The 18,750-nt window shown below is 27.7% G+C and overlaps 1 protein-coding gene across 1 annotated transcript; it reads right to left on the bottom strand.

Annotated features, from left to right (window-relative positions):
• Window positions 1–2,736: 2,736 nt before the first annotated feature.
• Window positions 2,737–18,191, bottom strand: LOC122524231 (homeobox protein Hox-B5-like). The gene is made up of 5 exons (XM_043646371.1): window positions 17,504–18,191; window positions 17,273–17,347; window positions 3,275–3,420; window positions 2,849–2,923; window positions 2,737–2,745 (listed from the first exon to the last, which is right to left on the bottom strand). The coding sequence occupies exons 1-5, from the start codon at window positions 18,189–18,191 to the stop codon at window positions 2,737–2,739; spliced, it is 993 nt and encodes a 330-aa protein (XP_043502306.1).
• Between the last annotated feature and the right edge of the window lie 559 nt (window positions 18,192–18,750).

The following is an 18,750-nucleotide window of genomic DNA, read 5'->3' as shown; positions in this document are numbered from 1 at the left end:
TTCAAATTTAAAACCAAAGAATGTACAAATTCTTCGAAAAGTTTCGAAATTAATTCTTAAAAAAATATTGGCACCTAACAGTTGTTGCATTAATTAACAATTCAAGATCAAGGTAATTACAAAAATTAAATTGTTCGTTATTAATAGTAATCATAAAAATCCTAAAATAAAGATAATAAAAGCAATTTTTACATTTACATATTATCGTATCATTGTTATTTCTATTTGTTAAAATTATCACACGATTTTAATCAAAAATAGTAAATAACAAATATTCATTTAAAATTTATGTAGGGGAACCGGGATTATTACCAGGGCTATATTTAGGATCGATCATGCTAAATAAAATAGTTATTCATTAGAAAATTAATCGAAATTGGTTATAACAATCTCCCAAAAAAAAAAACGGAAGACCTTGATTCGAGTCCTGGTAGATTCAATCTAGTAACTTAATTGTTATTATTAATCCTTCACTTACTATTAACTAGTTAACTGTGAGGATTTTTTCAAAAAGTGTATACTTAAATAGTATCACCAAAATGAAACGATAAAGAATATAATTCGTTAATTAAAAAAAAACTAATTAGTTAAATATCAAATTAATACAAATTTCAGAGCACACACATATATCAAACAACAAAACATTAAATACCCTAAAGTAAATTTCTGTCATTTATTTAAAATTGATAGACGAATTTTTAGCAAATTACAATTTATTTATACTAAAAAAAATCTTTGCATAGAGGGATCATTTTTTTCTAATAATTAGATAATTGGATAAAACAGTTTTAAAAAAATATTTAGCATTTAATTAAAAACTCTGATAGAACCCTCGAGTGGGCCACATAATACCCCTTAAGTACCTTAATTGCTTTTTATATTTGTTAACCTTTAATTTGGCTTTTGTTAAAATAATATTAATCGTTACTTAAGAGTTTTAAAAGTGTTTTAAAGTAAGTTTAAACTTATAATCTAATTCCATATTTAATAACATGATTGTGGGACGATTGTAACATCGATAATCTGGAATCAATTCTAAAGATTGTAACAATTGTAATCGAATAATGCGGCGGACGAATTTTTAACATGAATATTGTCATCTCTTAAAATGAAATAATAAATTTACTTAAGGAATTTACATAATGAAAAGTGCACTAAACAAAATGTTTCTTATATTTGTCCTAATTACGATTACGATTAATTTTTCGCATATTTTTTTAATAATTAAATATTTTGATTTTATGAAATTAAATGCGTGTTATCAAACCATGTAAGTATTTACAATTGTCCCAAAACCGAAATAACATTTTTTCCGTTTCTATTTAATTATTAATAACCTGCATATTACACAATAGCATACAATGAAATTGTTGTAACTTAACAAAGTTAGATAATGGAGTAATATTTCTGTACAATAATGTTTATAATAATCATATTAATTCTCGTGTAATCGTATTTCAAAATCATAAAATTACTACCACCCCTAATTACCCCTACATATATATATATATATATAAACAAAACAAGAATATTTGTTCATACATGTCATATTAGTTAAACTATATTTACGATATTATTATTAACAAACAAAGAAATTCACTCTTATAATAATACTTACAATTAGTAGTAAGTAATGAAATATTTTACAAATGAACTATATATAAAACTAATGTTATTGTATATACAATTTCGAATGAATTGAAAAGAATGTTAATCTAAATATAATTAATTTTAAAACAAATCATATGAATCATTAATATATATATATATATATATATTTTTTACTACATGTAATAAATATTATGTATTTATTAGTTAATATTATTGTATTATAATATATAAAATATATTATAAATATATAATATTTATTATATGTAAGTAAATTATTATTATATATAATATATATATATCTCCATATGAATTATTTAAATATACATGTGCCAGTAACTATGAACAATGGACTGATTGTGAGTAAAACCATTGAAAAAATGAGAAAAATTGATTTTAGATGCCTTTCTTAATTACAGACACATATAATAAAGTTGTACGTGTGAAATAGTTTCATAAGTTGCTGTATTTTTAATCTTGAATTGCATTCGTTGCAAGATCTGGTGCATGATCACGTTGAAAAATGATGTATTTTCTCTTGACTAGTGTCGGTTATTTGTATGTTTGTTTGTTTTTTGTTAATTATATATTATGCTATTGTTTTAATTGTTTATACAGTCTTAGCAACTTAAAATGAACTATACCGACTTACAGTCCAATTAATTGCACAAGAGCACCTTTTTCAATGTCAGGCCTGGTTTAGATGTGAGTACAGCTGTTCAACACAATAAATTCATAATGAATATATATTGAATACAATTACAGTTAAAATGTGTGAATGTTTCTGTATGTCGTACATTTTTTCATTGTATTTCCCTTACTGTAATAAAATGTCTCAAAATTTGCATTACCAAATTGAAAAGTGGGAAATTTTTCTCATAAATATTTAAAACCATGGTATTGTCAACCTATACTTTTTTAATTGTCTTCAAGGCAGAATTTTTTCCAATAAAAAAAAATTATTTATTTTTTCATTCATTTCATATCAAAGTGAATTCGGTGAATTCCCTAAACAAATTGAATTGTATTGTATCTAGTATTGTTCAATTAATTGTCTTATCGTACAAAACAAAAATCATCATCGACATTAGTGTCCAGTAAACGTCAAATGAATAACTTTCAATTATATCAAAGCTTCTGTTAGAATTTTCCAAAATAATTTAATTGTAGTTCTTGTTAGTGTAGCAATGGTGCGTTTAATGAAAGATTAATAATGAACAAAATTCGTCATTCCGTATACCTTTTGCTCCATTTCTTCGCGTTTCTTATTAATTTTTCTTTGCTTGGCACGTCTATTTTGGAACCAAATTTTTACCTGTTACAAATAAACAAATAGAAATTAATTAAAATATCAAATTATTGTTAAGGATAAAATTAAAAATTGAAGAATATTTCTATACACGTATTAATTTGTTTAAATAATCGCAAGTAAAAAGAAAATATGTTTAAATAATTGCAAGTAATATGAAGTAAGTGAGAGCTTCTGTACAAATACTACAAAATTGATTTAAATATAAAATGTAAGTATTAATGAAGTGGTTTAATAATAAAATTAGAAAAATATTCAAAAAATGAATTTAATCGATTTGGCCTGTGAATTACAAACACCATTTATAATTTTCTGGATAATCTAATGTTATAATTAATCATTCGGAGTAATAATTACCTGACGTTCGGAAAGAGAAAGGGTGCTGGCAAGTTCAGTTTTACGTCGGATCGTAATGTAAGTATTAAAATGAAATTCTTTTTCTAATTCCAATCTTTGAAAATCGGTGTAAACCACTCTGTATTTGTCTTTGGTCCGAGTTTTGCCTGAAAAATAAATAAATAAAGATAATATAATAAATTATGACGCGTTTAATTCTACTCCTTTCCTTTCTTCTTTAACGAATCATTATTTTATATTCGTTATTAAATAATCATTATTGTCAAATCATCCGCATCGAAATATAATAAAAATGAAAAATTAACGATAAAATGAATTTCATTGATTAATTCTAATTTTGCATTGTTTTTCTTTTTACTTTTTCTTTTTCTTTTTTATAAATAAAAAATAAAGGCAAGATATAATTATTTGAAATAATGAAAAAGCACAAGTATATTCTTAGAATAGATTCGTTTACTAGAAGATAACAAGACGTTATCGCGAGTATCGTGAAAACTTCTTTATCCCTTTTCGCTCTATTACTATCGTTATTAAACTTCACGATAAGCATTCGTTGTTGATACTTATATTGATATTGAGAGAAGAAATAAAAAAAAAAGAATAAAGAAAAAAAGAAAAAACAAAAATTAAATTTCTAGATATTAATTATCCCATTCATTAATAAAAATAAAATAAATAAATTTAAAAAAATTATATAACTTCTTTATTGCGCTCTACGGAATATATATATTTTAAATCATATACAATCAATTAATTATTTTATTATTATTATTAACGAAAGAAAAATTAAAATAAATAAATGATGAAATCATTTATTAAACCAGTTAATTATAATTAACGGGTATACTCGTAATGGGATAAATGTAATTAGGATTTGATATTTAAATTGCAATTTTAATGTAACATTAAGTTATGATCCGTTCACTGCACAAATTGATTAATTCCATAAAACAAAAAGTGAGAAAATACGATGAAATATTGTGCGTTGATTTTTAAAATTCCTTTTATAATATAAATTCAAATAAATTTTGTAGAAAAAAAAGCGCTTGCTAGTGTGCATTTGAGTTGCATTACTGCTACGATTTCCATTAGAGTACGGAGTTAATCAAATTGACCTCTGAAATAAATTATTTATTATTCGGTGGCCAAAAAAAAATATTGTCGTTTAATGGCGTTAACCTTTTATGTTTGGGAAAATTTATATAAATATAAAAAGTTTTGATTATACCAAGTTCTTTTACACTTAAATTTAAAATGTTTCAAAAAGTGAAGTTAATCGATTTGCGCAGTGAACAGCTCATATGTTTGTCAAATTTCAATATTTAAAAACCAAGACGAAATAAAATGTACCAAAAGATATAAATAATTATTATGAAAGTATTATCCTATCCTCACATGTATATAGTATGAACAAAGTAGAACAAATTCAGCCAACTATACCTAACGCTTTATGTCTGATCAGGAAATTCCCATTTGAATTTATTTGATTTTTCTTATGTTTTTTCTTTTTCATATGTAAACTATGTATGAAATAAATCAACGGCCTAGTCACGTTAATAGTTCACTAAAATTTCAAACAACGTGGTTAATAAAATGGATTGATCATCTATTCGAAATGAAAACAAAAATCGTGTACTGTTGTCTCCAAAAAAAAACGGTAAGAAAGACCTCTTTGATAATATATTGAATAAATGTGAGAAGGTGTAAATAAAAAAATGACTCGAATCAGTAAAAGGTGAAAAGTAAAAAAAAAACGCACGTTTAAAAAAAAAATGATAATAAAATTATAAATTTTATACAGAAAAACAAAAACGCGACTATTTGATTAGAAGAACTTAAATTCAATATTAAAACAGCTACTCGTAATCTATGTACGAGACTAGTAATACTCTTCTTCATAGTTACATTTTAGAGTGATACAATTTAGGTGACACACATTTTTAAAGAACATCGTTTTACAACTAACCGATTAATAATTCTATTCGTAATAGAGAGAAAAGAAAATAATTATATATAAAACAAAAACTATTATAATATTTCATATATATATATAAAAAAATAATTATTATAAATAATAATCTTGTTCTTTTACTTCATAGAAAATAAATCTTCGTTCCAGGTTACGAAATCCAAGAGAAAAAAAAAAGAAGGAAAAACACATGCGAAAGGAAAAAAAAAGGAGAAATAAAATGACGACAACGATGATGTTGAACGCGACGACGTGTGAATATTTTTACTCGACGTGACGTTGTAAGGGAACCCGATTACGCTTGTACGGAATACGGAATGGAAGAGAGAGTGCTATAATAAGAGCACCTAGGAATGAAGGACCGGCTGACTGACTATGAGAGAAACAGAAAACAGAGAGAGAGAGAGAGAGAGAGAGAACAGAAAGAAAAAGTGAGAAAGAAAATAAAAGAGAAAAAGATAGAATATATATATAAAAGGAAAAGAGAGGAGGAATGAGAGAACGATTAGATAAGGCTAGTCGGCAAGATCAAAGGCGTGAACGTTAATCCACCACTCCTCGATAAGAGTACTCCGAGGTCTTTGAGGTATCACGAATAGGCTTCGACCTTAGATTTTTCGACCGTTCAAATAGGTGGATCCAGCATGGCTGGCTAATACACACACACACACACTCACTCATACACATTGAATTTCCTGTTAGAAAAAAAAAACCAAAACGGCTGTTTTCTTTTTTTCCTTTTTTTCCCCAACACGCCCCAGTGATCCCCCTAAACCACCATGTTTTTTTTTCTACTATCGTAATTCATCATCAAGAATCATGTTGAATCTTGTAAACGATATGTTTGAAGATTATTATGAATTATATTTTTCTATTATAAGCGTTGTTGTAAATAGCGATGTCAAGTATAATGATTACTGTTGTAAGTGATTATTATTTCTCTTTATTTTTTGCTTTTTTTTTTTTCTTTTCTTTTCTTTCTTTTTTTCATTATTGCTCGAAGATACGACGATATATTGGAGAACATATTATCGAAGGATTTATTTTTTTTTTATTTGTTTTCTCTGTAGATCTTGAAATCAATTAGTTATCCTATTCATTGTGCGTGATAACGATAAATATATATATATATATATAAAATTCTTCACTAGAGGAGAAAATTTTATTTAAATCATGAAATATCATTTCATTTTCAATTATCATTTTCAATTATTTTATCATCATTGAATTATCATTTTCATTAAAAAAAAACAAGAAATTACATAAAAAATAAATTAGATCATTCACTGTAGAAGAAAATTGTTTGCAGATTATAAAATCAATTATTATCTTACTTTTTAATAAAAGAAAAAAGAAAAAAAAAGAAATTTCTTTGTTAAACAAGAAAATTTTTTGTATAATATAAACTCAATTTTATTAGCCTATTCGTTAATATAAAGAGATAAATAATTATTACTTAACGAAAAAAAATGTTATATACGTTATACAACCAATTAATATTTCTACTCGTTATAAGTAGATAAAAAAATTAAATAAAAAATAAATAAATACAATCCTCTAACGTAAAAAGAAATTGTTTTTTGTAGATTATGAACTTAATTAATTACCCTATTCGCTAATACAGAAAAAGAGACGAATAAATATTTTGACTGAACTAGAAAATTATTCGTAGAACATAAAATGAAAGAATTATTTTACTCGTTCGACAAACGAACGAACACAAAAATAAAAAAGATATTTAAAAAAGAAAAAAAATAAATAAAAATGTCTTTATTAAATTAGATATAATAAGATTTCTTGCGAGATAACATTTAAGCAAACGAAAGTACGTTTAGAGTATATTAAGCTTAAGTAATTCTCAACTTTTCGAATCTCTGTCGGGATCACAAGCGATCGTTATCAAAACGTAAGTACATCAAACCTCCTATCTCATATCTATGATGGCTCTTCTCTATCCCAGAATCACAGCAAACGTACGAAAATTCCTTTTAATTCATGGGGACTTAATAATTTAAGTAGGTATAAATATATGTGTACATATGTATAAATGTATCTCTCTAACTATCGTTGAAACGACAACAATGACGTCAAAATCATGACTCTTAAGAATGATAAACACTTTTTCTTCCCTTTTTTTGATGTTTACACATATTCCCTCTTCACCCCTTTACCCTTCACTCACCCCCACTACTTTCTCTCTCTCTCTCTCTCTTTCTCTCTTGAAATCTGTAAATATTTGAAAAAGCTTGTAAAACATGATCGCCGTATTCGACTTCATTTGATATAATGCACGTAAACAGATCTTATGTACAATGAAATATTCTTAAATCGTTATCGAAAGTCAGACTTTATCTTTTTTCAAAAAAGATCTTAATCAACGCAGACCGAAAAAAGAAAAAAAAGAAAAGAAAGGAAGAAAGAAAGAAAGAAAGAAAGAAATTATATTCCATACAGTTATAATTTGAAATTTGTCGTTCGATTTTTCTCTTGAGTTTTTTTTTTTTCTCTTTTTTTTCTATGTTATGTCAAAGCTTTCAAAGATTTATAGGATTAACACGTTAAATCTGAAAGTTTCGTATATACAAAAGGAGAAAAAAAAAGAGAAGAAAAAATCCAAACAACCATAAAAAAAAAGAAAGAAAGAAAGAAAGAAAAAAAGGATAGGTAATAAAATAAAAAAAGAAGGACGAAAAAAAAAAAACAGAAATAAAAGAAGAAGAAGAAGAAGGAGAAATGAGAACACGCGGAGAGGAAAAATCGAAGAAAAAGAGTTTTTGTTGTTTTCACGTTGAGGACTCCTTCTTCCTGTTCTTACTGGTCCGTCCAATTTTCTACGAAATTTAACACACACCTGAACTTTTCAGATCCGAAAACGTCCTTTACGGTTTTTCTCGAGGGATTTTCTATTGCACGACACCGGTGCCACCACCACCACCACCACCGCGGATGTGCTTGTTTGAAAGGGCAAAAAAAAAGATAGAAGGAGTTTGAGAAAAAGAGAAAGATAGAGATAGAGAAAGAGAGAAATAAAGAGAAACTAGTGTGTCGTTTCAACATAGTCCTGTGTGAGCTCGTGAACGTTTACGTGACTCACAGTATAAGGGATTACCGTCGGCCTTTTTCATCTCTTCGATATCTGAACTCTTCCATAGTAACAATTATACGTCAACGATTCTATCGCAATCATAATTACTCTATCTTCGAAACATTTTTCTTCTTCTTCCGAATATCTTAATAATTGTTTTACTATTTTTATTATTTTTTTCTTTTTTCTTTTTTCTAATTCGATCGATTAATTTCATACTCGTCGCAAGAACTTATCGAATTGTTATATTTTTTATCTCCGTTTCGAATTAAAAAAAATATATATATATATATATATATATGTGTATGTATTTCTTTCTCGTTAATTCTTTTGTTTATCGCGTATTTTCAATTCGAGCGTGGAAAAATTATGAAATTCGGTGGTAGACACACCGATGATGATAAGCATACAACATTACGGTCGTTGATACTTGAAGAGTTCCCTTCTCTCTCTTGGATGGAAGAATTTGGAAAGGTTGTGTTTGTGAAACGTATACGCAACCACATCGTGTCTGTTTATTCGTGGATTACTGGCTGATTTACGTTTAGAATCACGAACAGTATTTTATGATCTTAATTCATTTCATTCTCGCGTTAATATTTTTTCCTCGCTTTGAAGGATTCTCTTTTAAAATTTTGTTATAACTATTTTTTTTTCTTTTTTTTCTTTTTTGGGGGAAGAAGAGGAAAAGAAAAATAACTATCTCGTATCTAGATCTACGATCAAAAATGACTTTAATTTTATTCTCGCAGTTGTCATAAGAGAATCGATTCGATAAGCTATCATTCTAAATAATAATCGACGAAGAAAAAAAAAAAACAAAAAAAAAAGAACATATCGTCTCTCGTGGATCTTTGAATAATATCACAAATGTCATAATCTTTCATTCTGAATATAGGGAATATAATCGTTGGAAAAGGAGTTCAAGGTAAATCGGTATCGCGATAAAAATATCTAGTTAGAGGTGCATCCACATAAGAAAGAAAGAAAAATTAAAAAAAAAAGAATAAAAAGAAAAGAAAAATATATATGAACGAGATGACTAAAACGTGCTGGTATTGCGTGTGATAAGAGTGAGAAGAAAAAAAAAGAAAGATAAAAGAAGAGAAAGAGAGGAATAGAAAAAAAGAGAGAGAGAGAGAGCAGAGACAGTCGAGGGAGAGAAGAAAGTGTGCTCGTGGGACCCGTTGCCACCCCATTATAGCATTTGCTCTTCCATTTCGAGCTACGAAATGGCAAAAGCGCGTGCCCTGCTTTCCCTGCCGAGACTTAAACCGCACACCCACCCCTCCCTCTCCCCCCCATAATTCTCTCACCCTCTCACTCTTTCTCTTTCTCACTCATTTCAACCCCTCGCGAAATTCTCCGACGTTCACGCATCTCGCCCGGGGTCCTATTCGTCAGTGGCATCACAATTACTCGTATTGTGCCATCTCACATTTGTATACGAGCATATACGTTTCAAATAGACACCAGATTTATTATCCATGAGAATTCTTTTCGTCGATAATTTTTCAAGAAACGTTACTGGGTGCAAATGTTAGGAGAATGGTTTATTTATTTTTTTTTCTCTTTTTTTTTTTTAATTACGAATAAAATTTCTTTAGTCAATCTAGAGATTGACAACGAGTACTGTGATTTAATTAAAGATAGAAAATTTCTATTGTGTGTTATTATATCAAATTGTCATTGATGATTTTATTAATTAACCAGTTTGTTGGGTGATTGACAACGAGTTATGTGATTTAACTGAATATAATGTTATATATTAATGAAATAAAATATACGTGGAAAATAAATTAGAGAAGAAATGTATCAATTTTTTAAAGAATATTTTTATACAATAGAATGTTAAAATGTTTCAATTAAAACATTTTTTGATTATTCGATTTTGAGTTAGTGTCATTTTTAGGCCACGCGTATACCGAAAATGATAAGCGTTTGATAAAAAAGTTAAAATTATGAATTCTTTGCTTTTTATAAGCTGGAGATTTACTTTTTAGTAAAATAAATATCGAAACTATAAAATGAATAATTTGTAAGAATTACAACTTTCGTATTTTAAACTATAAGAATAATACACAAAATTTTATTTACAAAATTTACAATTTCTTAGATTTATTATTCTTTTAATTTCTTCATCAATCATTTTATTAAGCTTATGATGATTTAAACTAAACATTTCTATCGAATGAATATTCTTAACAATTAATTTTGAAGTCAAATTTTTAAATTAAACATCAATTATGCATTAAATTTTTTGATATTTCTGATAGAACTTTACTTAATAAATGTTTTACAAAATTTCGGATAAATCTTCTTGGCTCTGTTTTTTTTCTCTCGATAATGCAAATATTTAACCAACCAATCGTCGAGTAAATTCGTCTAACTAAAAACAAAAAAAAATGTCTTGCGTAACTATTTTTTATTACACTGTAAGAATCGTTATTGGTTCACGGTTTAAAAATTTCAGTAAACATTATCATCGAGTTTATAATAGTTATATCAATAATTGTTCTTTCTTTTTTAATATATATTATTTATCAATAAGAAAAATATTATTGTTTCTCTTTAAAATAAAGTCTCATGTATATAGAAAACTGTATAGGTGAGAAATAACGCGTTAGCCCTTTCGCTCCGACGGCCGTATAAAAACACCTTCAATAAGTAGACAGGTATAAATGGCATAACGTCGCATATATAAGACAAATGCTATTCTATTAAATATACGTTTATTATATTCATATATACTATACTATATTTTATTTTATATCAATCTATGTATATACTATATTGTCAGCTGAATATTTGATAAATTATTATTTGAGAAATATTGTAATTAATTAAAAAACATGATAGTTTCAACATTTATAAATGCGTTGAAAAAAAAAAACGAAAAAATAAATCTTAAATTAAAACAGTACAAATATTGACAATATTTTATTAAAGAAACATTTTTATTTAAAAGGTATTATTATTAACAATTCGTTTCTAAATCAAATCTATACCTGTTTTACTAATTGTCGGTTTCCACTACACTCTTTTATTCATTAATATTTTTATAATTTCAATTAATCCTCTTGTTACTATTCTATTTTTTTTTATCACGATATAATGCGAATATTTAATCAACAAAACGCAAAGTAATTTCGTCTAATTAAAAAGTTGTAATAATTCGACAATAAAAAATAATTCAATTTAAAAATATATTATTTGTATTAAAGATACGAAATAAATTGATTATTAATTATTTTTCTATATTAATTTTATAATTATCATTCTATAATGAAGATTATCCGTATATAAATTAAAAATAAAATATACCTATATACTATATAATAAAATTATTTGCAAGAAATAAGTCAAATAACTATTGTAATCTGTACCATAAAGTTTGAGGAACAGAAAGAAAGGTATAGTACGTTCGTATATCAATTGTGAACTGTCAGCGACGCAATCAATCAACAGCAGTCACATTTTCTTACAAATGTGACACAATAAAAGAGTTGAAACGTCAAACAAATTGAAAGATCATTTGAAAAATGACGTTCATCTGATATTAATCTTAAACACTTGAATGTTTTGAATGAACGATATTTTTTAACCAATTCTATCAAAACTTTACACACGTGTTATTAATATTTTAAAACTACCGAATTATTCGCGATTTATTTAATTTGTTTAAAATTTAATTTGTTAACCTAAAAGGATATTAAAAAATTTATGTAAATAATTTTTTTCTTTTAGTATTTTTGGAGTAATAAGGTCGCAGATTTGATGGATAACAAAGAATATGTAAATTTGGAACGTTACACTTGATTGTAATTAGTATGGTTTTGAAAAGTAAACTAAAAAATATAATATATTTGATTAAATTTATTGCTTTTCGAGTTACAATATATCAACAATGTTTTCCTTTTTATACAAGTTGGTTTATTATAGCAACATTTTATTTTTGCTCATAGTTAAGAAAATAAAGTTAGTTTATAATTGCTATTTCTATCGCGTATAGAATTTTATTTTATTCTATATAAAATTTGGTACATTTTTATTTTGTCAGGAATATGCAAGTTGCATCTTTTAGATATTTTTTAATGAAATTTAATAACAACTTTCAAGAATACCCCGTATATCCTAATCTTTCATTTCACACGTTTCATTAATTTGTCTGAAGTTTTCTTTCATCGATCATATCATTTTACTTTTAATCAAATTAAATTTCATAATTTAACGTTTACCGATCAAAAATTTATCCCCTTTTCCAAAATTACATCAACGTGTTTTATCTTTAAGAAATATATTCAAACTGATCTGAACTATTTTTATCATAAATGTAATAATACACATTAATTGTTCGAAAACTCATTGATGTTAATTTTCTTTCTTTGAAGACAATGTTTTTAAATTGGAAAAGTTTTGACCAATATACAGACATTTACTCAGTAGTATTTATTTTAAGAAATATATATCTTTATATAAAAAATAAAGAAAAAGAGAAGAATTCTTGGAATTATTATATTTTCTACCTGCATATTGTCATCTAAAGGGTTAGAAATACAGATTGTTCTTTTTCAATCCCCATTGTTAAAACGTAGTATTAGAAATACAAAAGAAAACATCACAAGCTTTGGATCACTTTTTTCCGCTTATTGTTAAGCTTGAAGTTTTGGAAATTAGAAACATTTTTATTTGTGTATATCTATGCATTTAAAGATGGAAGATGAACCGAACCTATTATTACCGACGGTAAATAAAAGGTAAAGCACAATTGTATCAGAAACTAACAAAATGTATTGAAAAATTCTCTGGAGAGAAAGAACAATCGAAAAGAAAAAACAACTAAATTCAAAATTTTATGGAATAACACAATGATACTTTTCGAATAACAAAACAAACCTGTCCTTATATTTATTTTTCTAACAATGAAATTTGTTACTTTAATACTTTCTATTTTCTAATATTTTCCTTAACACTGTTCCATGTGGTTTTTAAATAAATCAATGGAAACCTGTTGATCAAATTCTGTTTCAATTTCTCGACATCATTTTCTTGATAAATTCTTATCTAACGATAATGAATTTTAAAATTAAAAACTATTTGATCTTCCGACCCATCTTCTCAATTGTAAAATTAATTCAAACGGAAAGTACGTAATAAAATAATTAAACGCGTAATTGAACGATCATAAATAATTGGTTCTTGTAAACGTAAACGTTAATATTTCAATTTAAATATAAAATTGTACAACTCGTTATTAAAACATTATTAATGGTAATTTAATTCAATTTATTTAAATTTTTAAATTATCAATATTTTATCATTTTTAATATTTTAGCCATTAAATTTAGGTATGCAAGAACCGATCAATAATAATATGTTAATGTAACACTATAAAAAAGACATATTTTTTTATATCAATTTTTAAATCATTCGTCAATCTTATATAATATTCGATATTTTAATCTTTTATTTCACAAGCGAAATAAACAACGAATAAATATAAACGAACGTTCATAAGTATTAAAGAAACAAAAAAAAGAAAGGAAAGAATAAAAGAGATACATCTAGGACAAAAAAAAAAGAGTCATTTACCTATTTACATTGAGAGATCGAAAAATATTTTCTTAACTCGTGTACGCTTAAGAATCACACAATCAAAATCATAAATGATTTAAAAGCAAGTCGTTTAATAACGTAGTTGCGTAATAAATTCGCACGAGTTTGCATACGTCGAGTATTAAAAGTTGAAATAAAACAACGAACATTAGAAAGATCTATATAAGTATTCGCGTTGTTAGAGAAGAAGAAATATTATTCTAACGACGATCTTCTTTTCTTCATAAAAGGTTAACGATCTCTCTCTATTCGAACGAAAAAACGTTCCCGTTTCTTATAGTCAGTTCTCATCTTTTCAAGATTCTTTGAATACAGGAAGATACCAAAATGGCGGCCGCCACGATTGTAAGATCGTGGCGTCCATCATCGTGCACGTTTTGTATCGGTGTACTCGAAAAGGAAGGAAAGAAAATTCTTAGTAGTCAAAAAAAAAAAAAACAAAAGAATAAAAAGGATAAAAAAAGAAAAAAAAGCATATTTCTCGTCTATTCGTGCGTTACTTGTACGCATGCAAGCACGCATGTGTGTGCGTGTGATTGTCTACTTGTCCAAACAAAAATGTATAGAATAGATGATTTGCTGCTGTTGCATCGGCAGGTATAAGCGAATACAAGTTTTAAGCATGAAAATCGTAATACCGTTCTGCGATCCACAAGGTTTTCTACGATGCAGCCAGCGGTCGGCTGCAATATAACCATAAAATGCAGATAATAACCGTTGGGTAGGTAGGTATTGGAGGGTCGCACGGTCGTGAAATGGAACTGGTTGAAGAAAATGAAAAGAGAGAAGAACACGTAGAAGGAAAGAGAGGAAAAATAAGAAAAAAAAGAAAAAAAATAGAAAAAAACCGACTAGATCGTCCCATCTAGAAAGTAAGAAAGAAAATTTAAGGCCCAACGAAAGACTCAAATGAAAAGGGTGAGAAAATCTAGGTAATTGCAATCTCTTTTTCTTGTTCTCTTCCTTTTCCCTTTTTGTCAAAGTCGGTGCTTTTGCCGGACACAAAAAAGAAAGAAAGAGAGAAAAAAGGTGTCGAATAGACAGATAACAGAATGAAAGAGAATACGAAGGTTCTAAAAATACGATATTTAAGGATCGGCTTAAACGATATAATTCGATGGATAGAATTATTATGAATATACATTTTGTGCTCGCAAAATAGTTTACTTCTAAGAAAATGTTGTTTTACGTCAAATTATGATTAATTATTATTTCTCCGAATAAACTGTAAAGAGAGACAAAGAATTTCCAAGAAATAGTATTAACGTCAAGTTAATCATGAAAATTATTAACTTCTAAGTAAATTAACATTAAATTAATTTTACTATTTTGAAACATATTATTTTCTATACGTGAGATACCCAGCATGTTAAAGAAAAACACAAAAAAGAAAAGATACATCGATTCATGCCAACGATCATTCAAAATAAATGTAAAACATCGATAAAAATCACATACAACATGCCATAACATTTTTCACTACTTTTGTCTGCTAACATTGCTGCCTACAGCATACAACCATTTTCTCGATAAGAGATTCTATTAATAGAAAATTAAATAGAAATGAAGCGGTACGATAATTATTAATGAAGATTTTCTCGTACCGGTACCATCGAGTGTGCAGAGCTCGTGAATCGTCGTAGCTTGGCTTTCGTTGGAATCCGTTGCTACGTTACACACTGCAACATTAGAAGAGACCAACTCGCAGAACTAGGGGAAATCTCGCGTCAAATTATATATATTTAAATTCACGAGATATTTATATACGCATATCTTTTTTTTATTGCGAACATTTAAGAGAATCCCAAAAAAAGAAAAGAAAAGAATTGATTTTAAAATGAACAAACGTGCGATATTAATCCTATTAATTGTTTATGCAGTATTATATGCGTCAGCGTAGTTGCGTCAGCATGATGCATATATACATATACGCGACATTATAAAAAAAACAAATTATCACTTAAAAACGATACATATAAATAAACATTTAACCGATCAATTGTTCGAATTTTCTCATACAAAGCATAGAAATACGTTCAACGCAAATAACCTTTTCAAAATTATTCGATTTTTCTTTTATTTATTTTTAATTTCATTTCAATACTTTAACTGTAGAATAATTTTTATCCTTGAAAATTTATATGTATATAAACAAATTTTTTCAAGTTTATACCGATCATCGTTCACGAACGTTTCTTTCTCGTCATTTGAGACGAGAGTAATATTTTTATTTGATGAACTTTTTCTTTCATCTATGCTTGTTAAATTGAAGATTGTGAAAAAGGAAAATGAATGAAGAAAATTCATATGGTCCAGTGAAAAATCCAAGTTAACGACGAGAGACCAGAGAGAGATTATCTTACAAATATTTGAGAGCAATTAGATGTTTGCCCGTCTGTTACCGTGTTTACATTGTTTCCCGTATCTAGTCCGCTCAGACGTGTTTATAACCTTACACGTATATACATACATACATATACGTGATATGGTTAAAAGGTCCTTTCTCACTCTCTCTTTAACCTAATTTTTGTTCTTACGTTCAAAAAAATTCATCCGCATGTGCGATAAAAGAAAAGAAATAATTTTATATATAAAAGTTTCAAGGATTTTTTCTCTTACACATCATCTTCCGTGTTTTAATACGATAAAACGAGATATAACAACAAAAATACCATAAACTATTTCGAATTGTTATAACCTATTGTGATTACTATTTCATCCTTGGCAAATTTCAATCCCTAAATCGGTTCGATCATTTTTCTTTACGCGATATCGGGACATGCCGCGAGATAAGATAAAAATACAAACAAAAGGTAGGTGCAAATTAAGAGAAAATAAAATGAAAAAGAAAATGCTTGGTAAAAAAGCACGTCGGTGATAAGTGTAATTAATTAGAAATGCAAATATATTTCTCAAATTGATCATCGAATTCGTTTTAACATAATACCGTTAATAGAACTTACTGTTATTAAATTTTTGAATGTCAGCAGAAGTAAACAAAATATAAAAATCTTTATAAATAACGATGTTTTATATTTAAACCGAAGTATTGATAATGTTCGAAGAATATTAATCTCTCCGTTTGTGTTTCTAATTTAACGTATCCGCTTATCGGGTATTCATTGGCAATATATTTTATTTCCATTAACGTGATCGATCATGCAGGATGTCAATTAAATTTGTCAGAATAAATCTTTATGAAAATTTGACGAAAATACTAAACGTACGTAACTTCTTTAAAAAAAAAATTACAGAGACGACGAATTAGAAGAAGAAAAAGAAGATGACAGTGAATAATAATTGACAAAAATATGAATAAATAACTAACCTGGAGTTGGCTGATTTTGATAAGACGGTCTTCGCATCCACCCATAAGGACTTCTTGTTAATCCTTGTCTTACATGTGTGGAGGTATTTTCTTTGTTATTCATAATAACAGAATTACTGATATTATTAATCATTGCTGGTGAAACGGATGGTGTACCAGGACTATTTTCCGACCAAAACGAACTCCCAGGCAATTCTGATCTCGAATGTGCAACGGTATTTTCTTTATTATTCATATTAATATTCAAATTGGTATGGCTGAAATTGTTACTATTAGCAGTTGGTGAATTTGATGGTGTACCAGGATTACTCATTTCACTACTGCTAATAGTGTTTGGTGGGCTTAACCAAGGAGATGGATCTGTAAGCGTTGGAATTTGATTCTGTTGCACATTGGGTGATCTCTGTTGTGAATTTTGCTGAACGATCAAAGATTTTTGAAGTGAATCTTCTTGAGTAAATTGCGATCTCTGAAGTGGTATTGCTGTTGTTGGTAATTGTTGTTGCGATAATTGTTGTTGTTGCCCGTAAAACTGATGAATTTGAGGTTGCTGATTGCTGGAATGGTGTTGATAACCCGGATATGGTTGATATTGTATATGCGAAGAATAATTATGTGAATGTGGATGAGATGACCAAGCATTGAAAACTTCTGGATGATCGAAGTATTGTGATGGTCCGGCATTCTGAAAAGGTGTTGGTGTCTGCGGATATGGATGGGGGTAACTCGAGTACCAGAATTGTTGAGGAGAATCTACAATTGTAGGAGCCGTTGGTGTCGCTGTAACATGTTGAGCCTGTTGACTAGGTACATGTTGCTGAATTGGTTGCGATAATGGCTGCGATAGTGGCTGCTGTTGTTTACAATACATGGCAAACGAACGATTATAATACGAAACTACACTATCAAGATCTACCATTACTATATTCTTTTTTTCAACATTCAGTATTTATTCACCACTAACATAAGATAAACACGACAAAAATCACTGTTTTACAGTTGTTCTAATATCGAAATAAATTGCTCGTTCGACTTAACAATAATCGTAGAAAACTTCAAATGTAATTATCTTTCTTTTTTTTTTTAAACTTAATGAAAATTTTGTATTCAAATAATACACTACGAACTATGTTCAACACTGTCACAATGTCACGAATTTTAAATTGGAACTTTTGTAAAAAAAACCAAAAAGAAACCAAATATGCTTCAGAATTAATTAATCTTTCGAGATTAATAAACAAAATTATTTAGAAATGTTTTATTCTTAAGTGAAACGTAAATTTTGGTTTCGACACTGTTGATTCGAGCTTTTATATACGACTAATCCCACTCGACTATCAGAAGAAATGTACCAGTGTACATCACGAGTGTCCGCCTACGGTTGCTGGTCAATCCCCACTACAACCTGAAACCAACCAATCTGATTGGTGGTATGATGTCAACAAGCCGCATGGCGTCTTATTGCGCACTGGCAGCCG

The sequence above is a fragment of the Polistes fuscatus genome, unplaced genomic scaffold (assembly GCF_010416935.1).
Source record: "Polistes fuscatus isolate 324 unplaced genomic scaffold, CU_Pfus_HIC Scaffold7, whole genome shotgun sequence".
In the NCBI taxonomy this organism is placed as follows: Eukaryota; Metazoa; Arthropoda; class Insecta; order Hymenoptera; family Vespidae; genus Polistes; species Polistes fuscatus.
The sequence above is the reverse complement of the archived record's forward strand: the minus strand, read 5'-3'. Positions and strand labels throughout refer to the sequence as shown.

Excerpts from the sequence above, each read along its gene's own strand:
- LOC122524231 (XM_043646371.1), bottom strand. The coding sequence starts at position 18,191 with ATGGTAGATCTTGATAGTGTAGTTTCGTATTATAATCGTTCGTTTGCC. Across the intron at positions 3,421-17,272 it reads TCAAAATCAGCCAACTCCAG|GCAAAACTCGGACCAAAGAC; the intron begins GTTAGTTATTTA and ends TTTATTTTTCAG. Across the intron at positions 2,924-3,274 it reads TTTCTCTTTCCGAACGTCAG|GTAAAAATTTGGTTCCAAAA; the intron begins GTAATTATTACT and ends TATTTGTAACAG.